At 44.5% G+C, this 21953-nt stretch overlaps 1 protein-coding gene across 3 annotated transcripts in view; it reads right to left on the reverse strand.

The window, feature by feature from the left end:
• cntnap5a (contactin associated protein family member 5a) overlaps positions 1-21953 on the reverse strand; it is a 145721-nt gene that overhangs the window by 6927 nt on the left and 116841 nt on the right. For 2 of the 3 annotated variants that reach the window (XM_026145972.1, XM_026145975.1), the window contains exons 18-20: positions 17438-17677; positions 10500-10721; positions 3734-3867 (exon numbers count right to left, since the gene is read on the reverse strand). In XM_026145972.1, coding sequence (XP_026001757.1) covers positions 3734-3867; positions 10500-10721; positions 17438-17677 — 596 coding nt within the window. Of the gene's footprint in view, positions 1-2529; positions 2656-3733; positions 3868-10499; positions 10722-17437; positions 17678-21953 lie in introns of those variants that run through there. The other variant, XM_026145974.1, reaches the window with a different exon arrangement.

Consider the following 21953-nt stretch of genomic DNA (forward strand, 5'->3'; position numbering starts at 1 on the left):
CAGCTCAGCGTAAGAGCGAGCTGTGTGTTCACTGCAGCCTCACCTGAAAGCAGCTACAGGTAGCTCTGAAGTGAGTTTGACCTTGTACCTCTGTGCCGTCATGCTGACTCGGAATAATCGCTTAACACGGTGAAGTGCAATAAAAGTGAAGGGTTTCAGTTTCCTATTGCATGAAAAGATGCACACGATGTGCACAGCTTTCCTCTTTAGATGAATCCTGCTGTCTCGTCATGTTAGTCACATTGTTTCACTCAAATAGCTACAGTGCTGTAAAAACGTCGTTGCACACTTCCTCATTTCTTAATTTTCTTTTGCATGTTTGTCACACTTACATGTTCCTGATCATCAAGTAACTTTGATCATCTGAGTAAATACACAAGTTAAATGATGATTTCATTCAAATCCACACCTACCTGGTCCTCTGTGAAAACGTTATTTAAAACCTGACTAAGACTCAACCTGAGGTCCCAGCCAGGACCAGCACCATCACGCAACCTATGGATTCTGCTCTCTACCAGAAAATCCTGCAGGATAATTGGGATGGGAATGTTCCACGCAACATTAGTTCGAATCCTCGGGACTGTCCGTCTGGTTGCCTGTCACGCCATCTCGCTGCTTGCACTTGAGCTCCAATCAAGCAGGGAAGCAGTGGCGCAGCCTGCAGCGTGGACTTTTTATTGCAGAAAAGAACGAGTGCAATGGTAAAGTGAAAACTGCCAATGCAACAAAGAAGGGAAATACCTGCAACATACGCACAACACTTTATCTACCTCACATCAATTACCAATTTAGAATTACCAGAAAGGCGTACTGAGAGGAAACCAAACCAGTCGTTTGGTACCGGGCCGTGAGGCTTCAGGCTCAGGTGAGAAATGATGGTTTCCAGGGTTTGTATCGTTTTGTTTTTTTAATCGTTTTTATCGCTAACTCGGTTTCCCTGGGTCTTTTCTCGTGTGTTATGAATAAATCTTCCTCTTTTTTGGTACTGGTTTTATTTTGTTGTATTCATCCGCGACACCATAAAAATATTGCTGGACATAAACCGGTCTGTAGTGCAAAAGGGCACCGCCGCCCTGCAGAACTGTTCCACTGATTGTAACAGCAGATACTCAACGTCTTGTGTACGGTCTAAACGTGGCCACTGATCAATGATGATTGGGCTTTGATCAGTGCATATTAATGACACAGCCCATGGTTCCCTCAGCGCTGCTGGTTTCAGTCACTGTACAAATGTCCTGCAGTCAGCTGAGACTGGAGGAAGACGCCACGTCCTCATGAACAGAATCAGCCTTTTAGGAGTTCCTCACCTGGATGAGTGAGCATGCACTAAGATGACCTGATGGTTCAATTGTTTTATTAGGTCTGGTTATTGATTGGTCCTCTTCACAGCTGAAGTTTTTATATTTCAATTATTAGTTTTAGATTTGCACAAACAAAAATTCAATCAGGGCTCCTCAGTCAGTCAGTCAGTCCTGGTCCATGACTTTATGTGTCTGCTTGGTACAGCACTATCATACAGAACTCAAATGATATATTATATCCTTGGGCAGTTAATAAACACATCATATTCCTCTGGTAATCTAACCTCTGTTCAAAGACTCATCAGTTGTATTAATAACATTAACTGTTGGAGGTCCAGAAACCTTTTAGATATTATAGTTGATCACATATTTACCGTCCCTGTCTCTTAAACACAGGAATCGATACAAATATATCAAAAGTTAGAAAATGTAATTTCAAACTGACCTAGAAATGTGTTCATGCCAAGCAGGTTACTCTACTCAACGAAGACAACTTTTCTTGCTCATACAAGGAAACCCGACCATATCACCCAGATACTGAAGTCAGAGAGTTAACTTTAAAATCCATGTGGCCCCTCAGCACATTATGGACCTGCAGTCAGACCCAGGGCTGTGCGATATGACCAGAATCTCATCTCCCGATATAAAACATCTATCGTCCGATAACGATATAAATCACACAAATGTAACATTTTCTGTCAATTCTGTGAATCTCGGGCAGGTGAAGTGTTTCCTGCTGCGCGTCGTGTAGGTGAGTCGAGTGTTTTAACGATGCATGAAATGATACATTTTTAGACAGAAGTTGTAACGGCGCCGTTTTCTTTGTGAGTATTTATTACACGGCGTGCTGCGGGGAGAAGCCTGTTCTAACGTTTGAGTCTAAGCTTTATTTTTTAGCACCTGGCGGCTCTTTTTTACTTCTCATCCATAAATAATCTGCATCTTTCACGTGATTCAGTTTATTTTGAAAAGTCTCAACAGGATCTTGAGCTTTATTGTGAAAGGTTTATGTGGAAAATAAACAAGCGGACACGCCGTGGTGTTACCGTAGTTGTTGCTAACGACAACGCATAAAAACAGGCGCTTGTCCGTCCGTAGTGTGGTGATATTAAATATAAGAGAAAGAGAGAACTTTAAGAAATTAATAATAACTACAGTGACATCAGAACATGAAAACATTGCTGTAAACAGTTTATTTTGAGACACCACGAAACAAACGATAGCGTAAAATGAAACGATAGACGTTTTTATATCGTCATCTGATATATATCGTTGTCAGACTCTCAGGTCATCAGCTGTTCCCAGTAGATCTAAGTGTGCTGAGGGCCTGTTCCTGGACCAGCTGCCTGCTGACCTGTAAATCACATATTCAAAAACATCCTCAACCCTTTCTGTCCTCACAGGTCTACACTCAGTAACTCTGGATGTGTGCGCATGCACGTCTTTAACGTCTTTAAATCCCCTTAAGACAAAACTACATGTGTTTTTCTTCTATGTTATCTTCAACACTGCATAATGAAATGTGCTGTATAAATAAATTGCCGCTGGATGCAAACAAACAGTGTTGAGTTCACATAAAGATGGTGTATGGTGGATGTTGCTGCTCTTTGAAGTCAGTTAGGTTTAGTCTCTTTCATTTTTGGGCCATGTCGTATTTGATGGGTGGCAGGTCACCTGCTCTGGTTTAAGGCCTCCCCGGGTAAATTTAATGTGTGTTATCAAAAAACTCTTCCACAGAATATTGTATCTCATTCCTCACACGTAGGAGTCAAACTGGGAGAAGATTGAGTGCAGTGGGGGAATTACAGAGTTATGTGGGTCCAGTATGTTAGTTTTCTTTCTGGAGCTGTGATCAGCTAACCTGCTGCAGGCCTGAGGTTTCCTGCCCTCTGTGCATTTAGCCAAGTCAGGATACGCTGAATTTGGTAAGTGATACTGAAGAGCATCAGCAGCTTAAATGCTGTTTGATGATGCTACTCTTGATGTAACAGAGCAGCTAGCATGGATACAGCTGTGCATCTTATTCTTACATTAACTCTGAATAACACAAAATGTAGTAATTTATTGTAGAAAACAGGTCAGAATATATACAAAACCCAGATAATCTACAACAGATTCGGATGATGAGTCATTCTACCTTTACCTAGCAGACAGACTGTGATATGTGACTGAACAGGAAATGATTACAAACGCACCTAAGACGAATCACACTTAGCCCTATACTCACATCATGCTTACACACTGCAAGCACTTTATACATCACAGCCACTGTCTAAGCTCTTGATCCAACATGCGTGTCTTTGGAGTGGCCACAGGGAGCCTGCACAGGGAGCCTGCACACATCCAAACTCCACACCAAGCTTCAGAAGCAGGAACTGTCTCTGTGAGACAGCACGTCCTTATGCAGGACTTCCTGTACCGGTGTTACTGACCTGTACATAGAGGTTTTTGCCGACTCGGTGGATTCTGATTCGATGAAGACGTCCATCTGCCAGATTACTCGGGGTGGGAGTGAAGACATCCGGTTTCTTGCCTGTCTGCAGGTGATACCAGATCTGCACACTCCCTGGAAAACAAAGCATAAACTGTTACAGAGCAACGCGACGCTTCATCTTATGCTCAGTGTTCGATGAAAACGTGGAATCTACAGGTCTAAATCCAATCTTGTACATATAACATTACCAGGATTCAAATATGTGTACCCTGCATTCTAATGGGTGATAAGATAAGAGAATACACCTGTCTGCTGCAAGAAGGGGACTGCCTATTTATAAATACACCACTACATCCAAGCTTCTTCAGTTACTCTCGAGAGTCTGCAAATATTTATCTCATAGCTCTTTGCTCTGAAAACTGAGCGAGTCAATATGTGCTCAGCCCCCCCCTCCCCGGGCCCCACACACACACACACACACACACACACACACACACACACACACACACACGCACACACACACACACACACACACACACACACACACACACACACACACACACACACACACACTCGCTGCCAGATCAAAGAGTCAGAAAGCTATGCATTGTCAAGTGGAGCTAGGTCAATATTACAATTCCCAGTGTGTAAGTGAAGGGCTTTGTGTTGTGATTCATTTCAGATCCTCAGAGTGCTCCAACAGAGCAAGGTCACTGTGGATAAAGTGTCTCCCCTGCCCTTCACTGTTTACAGAGACCCATGCAATTTGGCTGCTCAGGTTTAACACACACGAGCGGATTAGGGCTCTGGCTAAAAACTGCACAGAGGTGTCACTCAATGTGGCACTCGCAGGTTTGGATGTAGCGTGGCTGTTCGCTTAAAGCTCTGAGGTCTTTGTTGTGTCTCAATCTGAAAAATGGAGACTCTGAGGTGATAAGCTGTAACATATGCAGGGACCTTTTCCTCCAGGGTCCAAGTCAAGCAGTGAAGCTCAGGCTAAAATATGAGCCTGATATTTTCTCATGCTTAAGCTAACATCATGTTATACCTCATAGTAACGTTAGTAGGTTAACAGTAACCATCCTAAATTTCAGTCTGTGTCCAAACAGTGTTTATTTCAGTCCCACAATTTATTTAAAGTGAAGTCGTACGTGATAAATAGCACCGCTACAGGAGATGTCAGTGGACTGCAGGTTAGATGTTGGGAGATCCTTCGGGACTTCCAGATACAGATGGGCAAACTGGTGACATGGGAAGCCCCCAGCAGCTTGCAGGCCTATTGCAGGGTACCCTAATGCAACCCACACTAGGGCTGGGCGAAATGGCCTAAAATCAATATCACGATAAATTGAGCAGTTAACCTCGATAACGATAAATGGACGATAACCACCCCAAGTGCCAAAAAAACAAACGGTTTTTTTTCTTCATTTGATGGGGCTGTGGCAGGCAGCATAGTTCCTCCAGTTATTTTGATAATATTATTCCCCCTAGACCTATTCATTGCAATTATATTATTACCACTTTAAAGGGCTGTAAAATGTCACTGAAAATAAATGAAGACAATAGTAGTAAGTACTTTTAGTGGTTAAGATTTATTAACTGAACAAAATAAAAAGTGTAGGATACAATATGTAACCATGCTCTCTAAAAAATGTAAACAAAATAGTTTAATAATAAATGTTTCACATTGGCTATTCACAAAGTAAACAATGATTGTGCAAATGTAATGCCGTCATGGACAAAGGCCTATCTCTGCTAAGGCCTTGAGGTACTATAACTTGTATAACTTGTAAACAAATAATGTCTGGTGGAGGAAGACGTTTTGCTGGTCCTCCTACTCTCTTCTCACTTTGAGCTTTTTTTATGTCTTCGAATTGAATCACATGGTTGTGCTGCAGGTGGTGGAAGACGCAACAGTCTTTTTGCAGAGTTTACATTTAACAATTTTTTGATCAATATCATCCTTGTTGAATCCAAAATGTTGCCAAACGATTGATGATGCATTTTTTTTGTTAACAAGCGTCTCCTCTTCCTCCTCCACCATCTCTACCTCCGTCGCTGCTGCTTCAACATTTAAATCGTCCTCCATTTGTTCACCCGTGTCTCGTCTTGTTTCAGGTAGTAGAGTCATGTGACTCCACCCCGTCAAGTCTGTAACGTAGCACAGCGTCTTAAAGGGACATGAACATCGCCAACCTGCACATGCCTTTTCTTTTTTTTTTTTAAATACCGAATTTACCGACATGGGCAAAATGACGTCGATGAGAGTCATAAATTTCGGTAACGATAAATTTTTGATATATCGCCCAGCCCTATCCCACACTATAAGTTTTATCTACACTGAAAGTTTTAGGCTTAATCTTAAAAGTAGAGAGGCTGTCTGTTTCCTGACTCCAAGCTGGGATTTCACAGAAGAGCGGCCTGAAAGCTGGAGACTCGGCCTCCCTTCTACTTTTAGATATCCCAGGAACCAGTCGGAGAGTTAGGTGCTCTGCTGGGTTTATGTGGTACTGTGAGGTTTGTAAGTTATGATGGGCTGATTATTCAAGACGTTGTATGTGAGGAGAAACATTTCAAATTAAACTTATTAAGGAAACAGATACAGAAAGACTATGGACCTACCAGCCCTGCCATAAACACTACTGCTGTTATAACACCCCGATTCTCCCAGTTATTTATTTCAAGTCAAGTTGTGCAAGTCCAATGAACAGCTTGAAATGGTACAAAGGTTAGTGGCAGAAGTTCACAAAGGTAAGGTAAGCTGTTCTGCAGTAATGGAGGCCGATCAGGCCTGGGAAGCTGCTGCTACAGGTACAGACCCCTCTGTTAAAGCAGTGCTGGACACACTGTGGTACCCTCGTCAGCATCAGCTGAACAGGACTGTACTGCAGAAAGTAGAGACAGACCATCATATAACATTATATCATATTGTGAGGAATATGACGAGAATACATTTGAACATGTGAAAATGTCACATAGAGCTGTCACCGCATGTGTTTACATGTGTTTACATGTGTTTACATTCCCCAATGCAAGACAGAGCTGCACGCAGCCTCCGATAATCATTACAACAACCTCATTTGCAAAATATTGTTCGTACTGAAGGTGGAAAGAAGCTGAGCAGAAGCAGACTCACCGGGAGGAGATCCCAGCAGCTGCTGATGTGCCGCACAAACAAGTGACTCCTCAGTGTCACTAGAGCGCCTCGCTAGCTAGCTGCACTCGCTAGCTAGCTGCACTCGCTAGCTAGCTGCACTCCATATGACAGGAAGTGAAACGAGGGATGGGAATTAATGGTGCAGTTACATGTAATGGAAAAGCAGTTCTTTAAACAGCTGCTTCAAAAGTTGGACCTGAGATTTAACAAAGACACAACTTCCCACATGAGCTTTACAATGTGACACGAACTCCAGGGCTGAGTGACTTCAGTTATTGTTAAACTAAAGTGTTCAGCAGTCACCGCTGTGGCGCCACTGTTAAACTATACTGCTGCTGCACACAGGCAGGGAGTGTGTGACCAGTGACAGCAGCTAACTGGGAAATCTGGTTTCTGCATTTACTTAATTCTGCGGCCACAAGCTGCAGGCACACAGAGGCTTTTTCTGTCTTCACAGATATTTTTACTGCATATTTTGCGTATATCGCCCACCCCTCGTGTGCATGCTGTATGTGACCGGCTCTGCATTGGGCGATCCATCAGCTGGTTGGCCGGCGCTGACACCTGCTGAGCTGCCACGACTGCGTTTGACTTTGTGACCCGCATAAAGTAATTATGTGCTTGACTTTCTCACGCTCTGATCTTCCATCAAAAGCACCAAGTGTCAACGGCACAATCTACACAACATTCAACAAACAGACCTTCACACATGCAGTGAGCTGTTGCTGTGCATTAAACTGAAGAGCCCTGCAAATATGACTAAATCCTTCTACTTTAGGCAGATTCTATTTTTTACACAATCGCTCTCAGCCTCCGAGTGAACTTGGAACCGGTTCACCGTCAAGGGAGCAATCTGCTGTGTAATTATGCATTATATCATTTGGTAACCATGGTAACAGGGATGTAGGCGTTCTCCCTGATACCAGAAAGGGGTTAAAAGAAAGGAAAACAGGTGTTGTGTAACTAACACCCTCCAATGCTGCAGGTGGGCGTGCTTAACCCCAACAAGACGTCGCAGTAACTGAGCTGCAGAGAGCAGAGACCATCGTTTCCATCTGTGGGATAAACCCTGTGTCTTCCTACCTTTTGTCTTTTGCGTGCTCGTGTTTGAACACAGGTGTGGGGAGCTGATGTCCTGCTCCATAAATCCATCTCCAGATTCTTTTTCTACCCATCCACCTTCAAATCTATGACACCCTGCTATCATGTCTACCGCTGTGGTTGACACCGCCTCCTTCACTGTTACCAGCGAACACCCATCCTCCCCACGCGGCCGTCCTTCAGACTCCTGACTGACTCAAATTCAGTTTCACAGCAGATACAGGTTTCGGTTACGTGTGAGCGCGACGCATGAAACAAACACAAATGGAGAACATAACAATGCAGCGTGGAACAGGAAATCAAAGCCATGTGGATGCATAAGTACTGTAAGAACGGGCCTCGTGTACTAACAGTGTACTAAATGCAGACGTCCCTCTGACCATGGATACAACTGACAGCCTGGCTGCCGTAGACTTTAGAGACTTACTCCCACTACTAACAATCATTTTTGTCCTATTTATACTGCAACAATGCACTTGTTCTGACTTCTTCCTTGGACGTCAGACGCTATCATTTAATTTTCTGTAGCCAGACTTCCTCCTTATTTTTGCCTGGATGGTGCAGATTTCTCTCTCACAACATCAGGGCAGTATGCACATAGTATGCAAACTGAGTCTAAAAGGCTGCTGAATAATTCAGATTCACCAGCATATTGGTGCAGGCTGGTTAAAGATGGTTACACACGTTTCATAAATCTGATGGTGCTATCTGATGATAGCGACTCATTTTTCAAAGCCCGGAAACAAAATCCAGACTTTCCAGTATCTGAACTCTGTGTCGGACCTTTTCCCTCCTTTCTCATCGGTGATGACACTTAAACCTTTAACAAAAACAAAGCTGCTTTGGCCTCTATGAACACTTCTCCCCTTCATGTAAGGCTGATTACTTTCTCATAGCTCCATTTGGATACTGACAGTGTTTAAAGTTAGCTGGTGCTTGCTTTGACTGACAGCTGTAGCTGCTAGCTGTCTGCTAGGCCTCGCTGGCCTCACCACTGTGTTTATGCCTTTTGGAGCATTTTAATGGAATTATCTGACATATAATACGGCCTGCTATGAACTACAGGCCATCCAATAAGATGCAGTTTTTATGATATTCCAGCTGTAATCTGATTACTGTGCTACGTACCACTAATTAGCAGTTGTGTGTGTGTTGTGCCCGTGCAGTTTATGGATTCAGTTTTCTAACCAAAGCTCTTTGGTGGCAGCTGTTGAGTTTTCCTTTCAGGTGGACCCCACACTGAGGTGGTCTGTGGGTCTGTTCCAGCCCCCGAGGAATATTCTGCCCATATATACAAGCTGATTACTTAGCAGCTGCCATTCATATAGGTTCAGTCCTACAGTAGTGTGGTGGATGCATCTGTGGCCAAGTGGACACGAGAAAGTGAGTGCTCTTTGACAAATGCAGCTAAAATGCAGCAAATAAGTAAATGAATGTAGTTTTGTTAGCACAGTGATTGTTGTTCATGCTGCTGAGCACCAACAGGTTTGTACTGCTAGGCTCCACTAACACTCACTACTACAGCACACAGATACATGTACAGTATGAGAACCGTCGTTTTCTATTCAGCATTATTTCTTCTTCTTCCTTCGAGTTCTCCCGTTAGGGGCCCCACAGCTGATCACCTCCTCCTCCTATTTAACAGCTCCGGAGGAAATAAAGGAGGAGAAAGCCTCGTTGCCGAGCACACTGGTGCCGTGTTTGCACACATTTCTAAAAGAAAGTGTACAAGCCTTCCACTCCAACAACTCCACCACCATTTTCCTGCCTCAAGCTGTGCTTTACTGTCCTCCCTGTTTCCCACACAGTGACCTGGTGGCAGCGCTCAATTCACAGCTGGTTTCATCAATAAAAGGCCCAAAACGCCTGCCCCAGCATGGCACCATGGTTTTCTTCTCACTCCCATTAGTGCCACTACATAACCCAGACTCTATTCAGAGTGCGATGCTTCTCTGGGAGGCACGAGACAGAAGAGGCTGCACTTAGGTTGTTTTCTCCTCTCTCCGTTACTACACTAATCAACTCGTTAACTCTGGCAAACCAGCTGTTGTCTGAAATCAAGACATGAACCATGTGACAGTGGAAGTGTTGACACCACATTTACAGTTATACGGTGAAATCCAGAGAAATCCACCCGAACGCTGAACTCACCCTTTGTTCACGTGTCAAAATTCCCCACCTGGACTGTAAAACAAACATTTGTCTCTTGATGCTCTTAAGAACAAAGCCCAGATTGCTCTGTGGTCAACACATACTCAAAATAACTACACAGGAATCCAAGTCAGAGGGCTACGGGGCCAAAGTGAACCTTGATTCATAAAAACAGAGTCAAAACAAATATTTCCTCCCATACTGTGAAAGAACTGCTGTAGTTCTTCAGATACCAGGATGTTATTCAGCTCGCCTTCTTTGCCTACGAGAAGCATGTTCATGTTTTTAAAGTTTGCATTCACAAAGAACACGCTTGCACAACTACAACATTTCCACGTGTGATTCCTGTACGTACCATTTGTGGCCAGGATGACAGCGATGTACTGCTGGCTGAAGGTGCTGACAGTGAGCAGCATGGCTGGTCTCTGGGAGGTGACGAAGCTCAAGGCCACGTCCTCTCTGGCTCTGCTGTCCGTGGAGGAGGTGGAGGCCTGAGAGCTTCTGTTCTGCATCACTGAGAAGGGCTCCTGGAAGGTGTAGGTGACGGAGGACTCTCTGTCGAAGGACACAGACACCTCTGTGCAGACACGGGGAAACAGAAGAGACGCGTTCAGGTGCTGATTCAGCCTTTAAAGAAAAATAACTCAATAAATAATCAGCGAGACAAAATCAGCGAGCTCCTTCAGATGTGGTTTATTCAGTATCAACTGGATTTCGTTGCTTACCTAAAAATAGCCCAGCTTCAGTGTCCATCCAGCACAGCAAGGCTGCAGCAAAACTCATTCTAGTATTTCATGATATTCGTGCTGTTTTCACCACTCGGGGCAATTTATCAGACTTCACACGGCTCCCTCTGTGCCCACAAATATTTTTCTCTCCCACAAATGCAGCCTCACTCCCAGAGACCTATAAACAACTTTGATGTGTAAAACTGTTGCAGTTCTCACACTCGACCATACAACCGTAAAACAAGCCTGCGAAGCACAGTGAGGAGGGTCGACAGCGTCCTTCCCCGTGCTCACTTTATTAAAGCTACGAGGTGCAGACATACAATAATGTATAAAGGCTGCTCACTCAGTGCTAGCAGGTAGCTAATAGGTACGTTTACAATATTATCACATTTTCATTTATATGAATTTCCACTGCAGTGTAACTGCATTTGCATTATTAATACTAAATGTTCACTGACAGTATTATTTGATTTTCATTCGGTATATTCAGAGTGGTCACAGAGTGGTCACAGTGTGGTCACAGTGTGGTCACAGAGTGGTCACAGAGTGGTCACAGTGTGGTCACAGTGTGGTCACAGAGTGGTCACAGTGTGGTCACAGTGTGGTCACAGTGTGGTCACAGAGTGGTCACAGAGTGGTCACAGTGTGGTCACAGAGTGGTCACAGTGTGGTCACAGAGTGGTCACAGAGTGGTCACAGTGTGGTCACAGTGTGGTCACAGAGTGGTCACAGAGTGGTCACAGTGTGGTCACAGTGTGGTCACAGAGTGGTCACAGTGTGGTCACAGAGTGGTCACAGTGTGGTCACAGTGTGGTCACAGTGTGGTCACAGTGTGGTCACAGAGTGGTCACAGTGTGGTCACAGTGTGGTCACAGTGTGGTCACAGAGTGGTCACAGTGTGGTCACAGTGTGGTCACAGTGTGGTCACAGAGTGGTCACAGAGTGGTCACAGTGTGGTCACAGTGTGGTCACAGTGTGGTCACAGTGTGGTCACAGAGTGGTCACAGTGTGGTCACAGTGTGGTCACAGAGTGGTCACAGAGTGGTCACAGAGTGGTCACAGTGTGGTCACAGAGTGGTCACAGTGTGGTCACAGTGTGGTCACAGAGTGGTCACAGTGTGGTCACAGAGTGGTCACAGTGTGGTCACAGTGTGGTCACAGAGTGGTCACAGAGTGGTCACAGTGTGGTCACAGTGTGGTCACAGAGTGGTCACAGTGTGGTCACAGTGTGGTCACAGAGTGGTCACAGAGTGGTCACAGTGTGGTCACAGTGTGGTCACAGTGTGGTCACAGAGTGGTCACAGTGTGGTCACAGAGTGGTCACAGAGTGGTCACAGTGTGGTCACAGTGTGGCAGAAGTGGTCACAAGAGTGGTCACCAGGGCCAGATGGTCACAAGTGGTCACAGTGTGGTCACATGTGTGGCTCACAAGTGGCTCAAGAGTGTCAACAGAGTGGTCACAGAGTGGTCAACAGTGAGTCACACGTGTGGTCACAGTGTGGTCCAACAGAGTGGTCACAGAAGTGCGTCACAGAGTGGTCACGAGAGTGGTCAACAGTGTGGTCACAGAGTGGTCACAGAGTGGTCACAGAAGTGGTCACGTGTGGTCAAAGAGTGGTCACAGGTGGTACAGTGGTGGTCCACAGTGTGGTCACAGAGTGGTCACAGAGGTCACAGTGTGGTCCAGAGTGGTACAGAGTGCTCACGAGTGGTCACATGTGTTCACAGTGTGTGGTCACAGAGTGGTCACAGAGTGGTCACAGAGTGGTCACAGTGTGGTCACAGTGTGGTCACAGAGTGGTCACAGAGTGGTCACAGAGTGGTCACAGAGTGGTCACAGTGTGGTCACAGTGTGGTCACAGAGTGGTCACAGAGTGGTCACAGTGTGGTCACAGAGTGGTCACAGAGTGGTCACAGTGTGGTCACAGTGTGGTCACAGAGTGGTCACAGAGTGGTCACAGAGTGGTCACTGGGCAACAGCTCATATCTGTGTTACACCTACACTCGTCTGCCCCGTTCACCTCAGACCAGCTGCAAGTGGTTTGACTCCTCACACTATGTTTGTCTTCCATCACCGGAAGAACCGTCTGGTTCCCCTGCACCAGTGTGCGGCTCATTACCTGCAGGAACTGTTTGCATTAACTTCATCAAAGCTTCACTGAACTTTTATTGTTGCAGGAAATCTGGAATTTGAGCAGGTTCCAAAAAGAAGACGATCACATTTGCAGTTTTACAGTTTCCCAAATACCTTCATGCTTAATGAAAACTGCCTACGTTTCAGTAGATATATGTATACACACACATATAAATATATATATGTGTCCAAGTTTCCTTTTAAACCTTTCTATTCATGACTGTGTTTGTTTGATACGCTGCAGCAAAAGCCTGGATGAACTGAACACCAGAGTTGTTTTTAACTATTAATCAAATTAAGCTTAATTAAGCTTCCATTAATTGTTATGTACACTTAACTAATAATCCAATCACATAGTGATATTGGCTTTAAAATCCATATTTGAATGCATTTCAATCAGTGTGCGTTCAGCTGATTCTTTCACTCATTCGAGAAAAGACGAGTAACAAGCTGGAACCAGGTTCGTCTGCAGGAGCCTGAGAGGACCTGACTGCAGCACCTGGTGCTGAGGCTGCGCTGCTAGCTTGTTTACTGTCTGGGTTAAAAAGCAAACCATAACTTAACGCTCAAATGAAATGCAGAACGTGTTGGAGAGTGGGTGGGATGAGATCCACGTTGCGTCTACCCACCATCTCAGTGTGCTGCTGCAGCGACGCGTTAGCAGTGAGTGTGTCAGCAGTGCTACAGTCTCTGCTGCTAGCACACACCACTGAAGCAGATAATCTGTAGTCAGCGGCAGCTCAGCTGCATGTCATTGCTGGGTGCCCAGCTTTCAACAAAAGCGTTTACACTAAGTAAAGAACAGAAGATGAAACTGGCTCCGTTCTGTCATGAAGCAAACACACTTTCATTTAAATCTCTGCAACTCCTGAACACGAACGCAACATGCACTCTATGGTAGACAGGATATACATGGATAAAATGAATCAATACTGCTACTTTGTATTCCTTCAGTCTTTGTGCTTTAGGGCTAGTTCTGATTTATGTAACTGAGGTGATTTTGCAGTTTAGTTTTGATTCACAGGGTCGTATCTGTAGGGACCACGTGTTGTGGAGGCTCAGGGAAATGAACAGTTCTCCAAAAACCTGATTTATACATGAAAATATTCTCAGCTTCTGGTTTGAAGTCTTACTTGATACAACACGAACGTCACTTTGTAACTGATGGACCCTGGAGTCAGCGTGCGCCTTTGACCATGTAAGTGACGAGCTGTGAGGAGGGGCCAGCGTCACTTTGCTTCACGGTCAGATCTGCTCTGTGTCACTTCCTGTTTTAACACACCAAAAGGATCTGCTTGAGGCTTGAAGACAGAACTTTACTAAGCGATGGGTCACTGGCACCACATCTACCTGTGGGGTTACACAGTGGGCCATTACCAGGACAGAGAAGGCGCTAAATGTAGTGGGAGAGAGACAACAGGACATCCTGAGAGAGTGCGAAACTCAAGCTGCTGCAGTCACTACTCAAAACAAAGATTTCCATGTGATTGGTAAAGCTGTTACAGCAAGGAGAAGAAGCTCATTGGTTAGAGCTAGGGTTGCCAACCGTCCCTTAAAATACGGACTCGTCCCGTATTTAGAAACAAAAGCACACGTCCCGTATTGAGCTAATAAGGGACGCACTTTGTCCCGTAATACAGTGAGAATCAAAAGTAGTCTATAAATGTTTATGGAATTAACGCTTTGTTTGAAAACATAATTCCCAGCCCCTCTCCTGCTTTGTGACCAATGAGCTGACAGCACACTTATGACAATTCGAGTATGACAATTCAGATTACCGCTCATCTCATTGGTCGAGGAAAGGTCGCTTGCGGAGAAAATACCGGAAGACAACAGATGACCTCAACAAGAAGCATGGCCAACAGGGAAACAAACGCCGTCACGGCGGTGCAAGTCTCGGACGACAGTACACCAAAAGCTGGGCAAACACTGTGTGATTTTTTCAGTCGCGCGATTCAGCTCCTGCTCAAACTGCACGATTGACTCGCAGGAGTTAGAAGTTCATAGGTCACGATGCAGGTCTCACACTATACCGCCCGATGCTCTGATGCGACCTGAGTGCTCACACTGTGCCTCCATAACATGAAGGTTATAACAGAAAATCTGTCGCTCGCTCTCTCTGTCTTTCACTCACACAGACACACCACCACCATCAACTTTGCTAAATTGCTAATGAAAAACATTGATCAGCTGTGATTGAGCAGCATGTAGATCCAACTATTTTCACGGTTGTTGTGGTCGTGATCATTTTGTGAGGCCCACATCGAAAAGGCTCGGATGAGCTTTCCAAAGTTCTACAAGTTGTGCCTCCATCACTTGTGTCCAGATCACACGCCGCACAGCCGTGCTGCGCCGTCTTTTTCGCTGACGTTTACGTGTTTGCGCGTGAGCAGTGTTAGCGGCTCACGAGCGATTGATGATCGGGAGCTGGTCGAGGTGTTAATCGCTTCTCGTTACCCCACGTATACTACACGATGCACGATGAAGGCCAAAATCGGTTCGATCACCAAATCGGTCGCACGACTCAAAAATCGTCTCAAAATGGGCCAGAAATCGCACAGTGTGAGCCCAGCATTAGAGCAGCAATGTTTGTTCACTCAGAGAAAGAAAAATAGGCTGCAGAAGTACAGGGAGGAATGGGAAAAGGGAAACACCTGGCTGGGAAAGTGCACGATAACACCTATAAAGCGCACTGCACTGTGTGCCGGCGCACTTTTTCCATAGGCATGCTTCTAATGGTGGGCACATGAAGAACATGAGGGGCGTGAAAGCTCGGGGAACCCTTAACCAATTTGTTGTCCACCAGGCCACGGCAGAAGCAGATATGGTATGTAAACACTGGTTTGTTGTTTAAACCCTCTGGTTAAGGTTAATATGGGCATGTGCAGTGAATATCAGCGCTATGTGGCCAGAAGTGTGATAATATCATTTATTTTGTGTAATAAACAACTGCAAGGATAGATGATTACAACAAATAGATGACTAATACATAAAAGTAATACATCGATGAATAATGATGATGAGTTATGATGCGTAACCATGGGAACAAGCGGGTTTACAAACAGGAGCAGCTGATTAGCATTAGAAAAGCTGAAATAATACCTCAACTGAAGCCAATTGTACTAAATGCACTAAATGTGCACTGTTACAAGAATGATTTTGTTCTATTGTTTTCTATTAATTTATATAATTTTAAGTTAAGCAGGACAGAGTTCTTTTAAAGAAAGATTTACTTATATTCTCAAAAGTTAAGCATGACAGGCTTCTGTTTAAGAAAGAGACCTGTTTTACTGTGTTAATGTTGTCATTTTGAGCTAAAAATAAATGGCTAAATGATCATTTGTTTCCCATACGGTCATATCACAAAGAATATGCATCTACTTAAATCAAATTCAAGTCAAATGGTTAAAAAATAATTTCACACACAAAAAAAGAGCTAGAAAATTCACCACACTGGGAAGGGTGAAGACAACTGGGTCGCCCGGCCCTGGCCACGAGGTGTCCCTTATTTATTTTTCAGGGAGTTGGCAACCCTAGTTAGAGCTCCAGCACGCACTCAAAGTATCACTATCACTGAGAACAGACGAGCATGTGCAGATGAATATGTCAGTCAGCTGGCGAGCACATGGGGATGCAGCTAAATGTCTGCTCTTTGTTTGCTTTCACTCACACTGCAGAGAGGAAAAAGCTTTCAGTGACAAACTGTTAGTGTGACTTTGTTTCCCTGAACGTCTGCAGCACACGTTAGTGTGACTTATACAGCAATAGAGACACAATGGAAGCGCGGCAACATTAAATAATCGGGAATGATCCTGTCAGATGCAACAGCACTGCATTTAAACTGTTTCCACATGACAAAACTTTGAATATGCAGTGCTTGAAAATCTGCTTCAAAAAGCTCGCACTCCCACGCAGAGCGAGATGAAGCTGAAACCACGCCTGCAGAAACAGCCAAACCACGGCTCGCTGTAAGAAACCAGCAGCATCTTTGAAGCGAACAGGTTAACATTCCAGACAGGACGGAGCAGCGTAAATTGTACTCTGTGATTAGGCATATTTGCAGCCAGGCTTTTCATCTCTGTTCCCACAGAATGTATATTCAATTTGTTTCTTTGTACTGCATCCATATGCTTGTTTTCACAGCCTGCTCCTCTGCTATTTGTGCTGGCTGTTGATGGGTTTTTGTTGTGATTGTGTCTGCTCTCTTCTCTGCTCACAGACTGCATGAGATAATTTGTTCTAATGCATTTGAAATGTTCTTGGAGCTGGAGTCAGGACAGGTATTAATTGCCTTCTGCATTACTTGCATTTGCTATCGGTTCCCTGTAATGGAATAACCTCGACGGTGATCGATCATCTGTTTGTTAGAATCAACATCATTCAATTAAATGAATTACGCAGCCTGCACGGTTGTTTCCAAGGACTCACCTTGGTTGCAGGTGGTTCCTCCGTAGGCAGACTGTGAGCAGTCACAGATGTAGCCGTTGCTTTTCTCCACGCACCTCCCTCGGTTGTGGCAGAGGCTGCTGGATCCGGTGCAGTAGCCGGGACAGCCGGCGCTCACTCCCGGCGTCATCTTGGCCCTCTCCTCCAGATCGAAGCTGACACCATTGACGGTCAGAGACCTGATGCAGCCCAGGAAGCCTCTCTGCTGGGACGCCGTTCCTCCTGAGACACACATTTAGGATGCACAGGTGATGTGGTGGTATAACGCCCTGCGGCAACTTTAAAATCAGGGTTCGTTTAAAACTGAATGTTAAATCCACGAAGTCGCCAGTGAGCTACGCAGCGATGAAGTCAAGATGAGCTTGTGTTTTAGCCACACGCTAAAGAAGTTTCAGAAAGCAGAAAAAATGGCCTTTGAAAGAGCTCGGCTGTCCTGAGCTACGTGGATATGCTAGGTCGCTACACGCAGAGGTGGACGCAAACCTTAAAGGGGTCACTGTTGCATGTTTAGAGGTGCTGTGCGCGTTCAGGAAACATCACCAAACTGATATATAAATGTATAATTTGATAGACGAGGTGTTGTGGGCGAAACAGGACAGAAGAAATATGACTCGTGACAAATTTCTCCTTTCTGAAGGTGGAAGACGGATGACTTGAGATTGAAAATAATTTATCTGAGAAATAAAAATACAAATGTGTGAATATAATCTCCTTTCATGATCCCCCGAGGCTGACAGATGATACTTGTTAAATCCTGTATTGTTCCACATCGACTGAGGCTCTGCCTATATTTATATATATAGCAGGCATTCGTAATGAGCTGCCTCAGGTGAAATCTCTGGTGAAATAAGGCATGTTTGTGATGGTGGGAGCTGTGTTAGCTTTTGTGCACACGCTGACATTGTGGGGCTCTGTGTGTTTGGCACTGGGCTGACCGGAGGATTCAAACCTTAAACTGGCAACAGTGTAACTGTTACGCTTCTTGGTTACACGTGCCAGCTCAGCAGTGAGCAGCAGCATCTGAAATAAACACAATTTTAGAAGCTGCCAAGTCTCTTACAGGCATTTTGTTTTCATTCAGTTTAATAAAAGTGTAATCTGAACATGATGACATAAAAGTAGAACCAGTATGTAAAGTACAGCCTGTGTGGAGGACAAACGTTCAGCGAGTTTAGCACACGACTGAAAAACAGAGCAACAACATTTGAGTGAATGGACTCGATGCTTTAACAAACACGTGTCGAGTATCAGGTTCATGTAAATACTCTCCTCCCTCTAAGCCTTCATTTTCCATTTTTCTATCTGTGTGTGAAACTTTTCATTGGGAACATAAATTTGACATGTTTGAACCTTGAAGGCAACACTGCGCAAACATCTACCTGTAAAGCTGCTGAATGGATAAAATAATGGAAAAGAGCGATTGCATGGACAGTGTGATATAAACTCATCTTTGTATCAGCGATTAAAAACGTCCATCCTGGCAAAATGTAAAGTGCAAATATCCACAGTTGGATTTTCAGCTTTGAAGCTGAAACTTAGGCGCACGTGTTTTATGCAGAGCACAGCCACAGCCACACTTTACAGGAACAACTAAAGAGTGATTCTCAGCTTCATCTTCAGCTTCAGGTCTTTGCATTGTGAGCGAGCTGTGAGCCAACTCTGGGCCAAACTTTAGAAAGTGTTTCCAGTCGAGCTTTGGGGATTTTGCAAGGTCCATGAACTCAAAGTCTGCACATCAGTCCTTTTCCACGACGTGCAGCGGAAGCTCACAGATGTTCCTGCGAGGCCGTGAAACAGAGAATCACACGTTGTGTCTTTATAATTACACACACACTGTCTTTATATTTACAAAGCTTCTAATCAAGGCTGTTATTTTTGTCTGGAAACATCAAAGCTGCTGTTTTTAATATTCATTCTAATATTGTCTCTGTGAAGTGTTGTTATCTCCTCCCACAAGAGCAGGAAACGACATTTCAGACACAGTCACATGTTAGCATGAGACCAAACTCAACATCACTTCTGCGCTTTATGAAAATTAAATCTTCAAAAGATAATGTTTTTCTTGTGAGATCCACCGAAGATCGATTGTCCTCTCACTAACAAATGATTTCAGAAGGTGAACGATCCATTAGGTGAGGAAAAAACAGAATTTAATGGGATCTCTCTTTATTATTAAGCAGAGAGATTAAAATGTCAGCGTGTGAACGGCTGCTGCAGAAATATGAGAGGAAGAGAGCAGACACGCTCGCTGACCAAGACCAATCATGAAAAAACAATAAAATACATTTGAAATTGGCTTAACAGCAGAGCAATGCAGATCTTAATATAACACTCTGATGATGTATGTGTATTTAAAGAGCTTTTGTTGCTGTAATTACATTTCCTCTCCATCCTGGCTGTGAGCAGATAAATCCTTCCTGTGACTGTCAGAGTGGACATCGAGAGGAAACAGCGACGCTGCTGTCAGACGACCCCCCCCCCTCCCCCGCCGAGCTTCATGTTCACTTCAGCTCAATTCAGCTTCATGAAGTTTGGGCCTAAAGCTGTAACGATCCACAGGGTGCAGGCCCAAGTACAGGACACGAGACACAGAGCGAAATGCAAACACATCTGTCTGACTCAGGGGAGAAAAATGGCAAGGAGCTGATTTGCAAGGATGAAATCCTTTTTGCAAAGATTTCACAAGGAAACACAAGGAAAGCTCAATGCCAGGCACTGCTAAGAGAAAGTGGAACGTGACAAAGGGAACTGAGGGAGCATCTGCTGGGGCAACAATGATTCATTGATGGCAGCAGGGGGCAAAAAATCAAAGAATTTACAGAAAAGCAAAAACAAGTGACAGCAAGTGGATCATTTTCACAATAATGCAAAAAGAAGTTAAAGATAAGATTGTGTCATTGCACAGTCAGACTAGAGTCCAGACATCCATCAAAAATGGTGGAGGGCCATGTCTGCAGCTGTGAGCAGCAGAGCCTGTAGGTGACCACTCGAGAGTGACAAAGATGGATTTCCAGGTAGCGGAAAGGCTGAGCACCTGAGCTGTGACAACAAGGAGCGACTTGGAAAAACTCTGTGAACTGAACGAACTGGCAAGGAAACGGCTAGAACGACACTTCAAGCAGAGCAAGTCTGCCAGAGATCAGTAATATCTTCCCCACTCGCTGTCTGAGGAGGGTGCACAGTATCCTGCGGGACCAACATCACCCTGCGCGCCACCTTTTCCATCTGCTGCCCTCAGGGAGAAGGTACAGGTCTATACAGGCCAGAACATCCAGACTGGCCAACAGCCTGTATCCACAGGCTGTGAGGCTCCTGAACTCTCTGCCCCCCTCTCACGGACAATAACCATATCCAACTTCTTAATAGCAATGAACTGGTCTGCATTGGTGCATCATATCTTTATTCTCTTCCCCCTCCTGCCCCCCCCCCCCCTCTTTCTTAAATAGATAACTATCATATCTGATATCATATCTCACAGTATAATAATATTGAATGGGTTGCATTGTTGTATTTTGTCATGTTTCTCAGGTCTTTGTCTGAATTTCTACGAACATTATTGCTAAGGATTGTCTTATTGCATTGGAGTCACACTGGGTTAAATATGTACACTTGGGTTTTAAGGGGTATTTATTATTTTCTTCTTTTTTTGGGTTGTATGGAAGCCCCAAACGCAATTTCATTGTTCTTGACAATGACAATAAATAAATAAATACTAAATACTAATACAAGATGCACTGGGAGCGAAGGTGGAGGCAGAGTATGTACACAATAAAACAGGAAGTTAACAGAAACCCCAAACCATGATGATAACAAGCAACATGGACGATAACGACACAAGAGCAAGTCTAGCAACAGTTTTAGAGAAATAAAAGTCTGTTTAATTACAAATATATTTGTAATATTCAAAAAAGCTCAGCAGCTACTAGCTGTGCTTGCACACGCTCAGTATCAGCAACAGCACACAAGCATCAAAGAGAACATCACCATCACACCACCGTGCTGCCAGGCTGCAGCCCTGGAGACGGGGTGAAGACTACCAGTGTCACCAACACTCAGCCCAGTCGGGTCAAAGTAAAAGATCAAACTAACAGGATGAATGCAGCGTTTACTGTGGGCATCAGAGGCAGCTCCGCCCTCTCTGTCCTAATCCCCTCACACAGTGAAGCACTGATATGCACACTTCATATACTGCAGTCCACAAGCTGAAGTGATTCTTCAGTTAGCGAAAAGCTAGATTATTGGCAAAAGTTCACATCTGTGAGCTCAGAAAATAGAAATGACATCTGAGTATTTCACAGCAGGAACGACATGCTTTTATCACACTTGTCTCATAACGATGCAACTTGCTGTCTGACAGCATGTCGTGCCTTCAACAGCCAGAGACGATATCTGTTGCCACGTCGCAGTAACATGATTTGCTGCCACTAAACCAGGTTTCCCACCTTTCCAGCTGCACTTGTAGAACAGCCAGCAGGAGTAATCTCCCCTCCAGGATTTC

The sequence above is a fragment of the Astatotilapia calliptera genome, chromosome 16, assembly GCF_900246225.1.
Source record: "Astatotilapia calliptera chromosome 16, fAstCal1.2, whole genome shotgun sequence".
Classification (NCBI taxonomy): Eukaryota; Metazoa; Chordata; class Actinopteri; order Cichliformes; family Cichlidae; genus Astatotilapia; species Astatotilapia calliptera.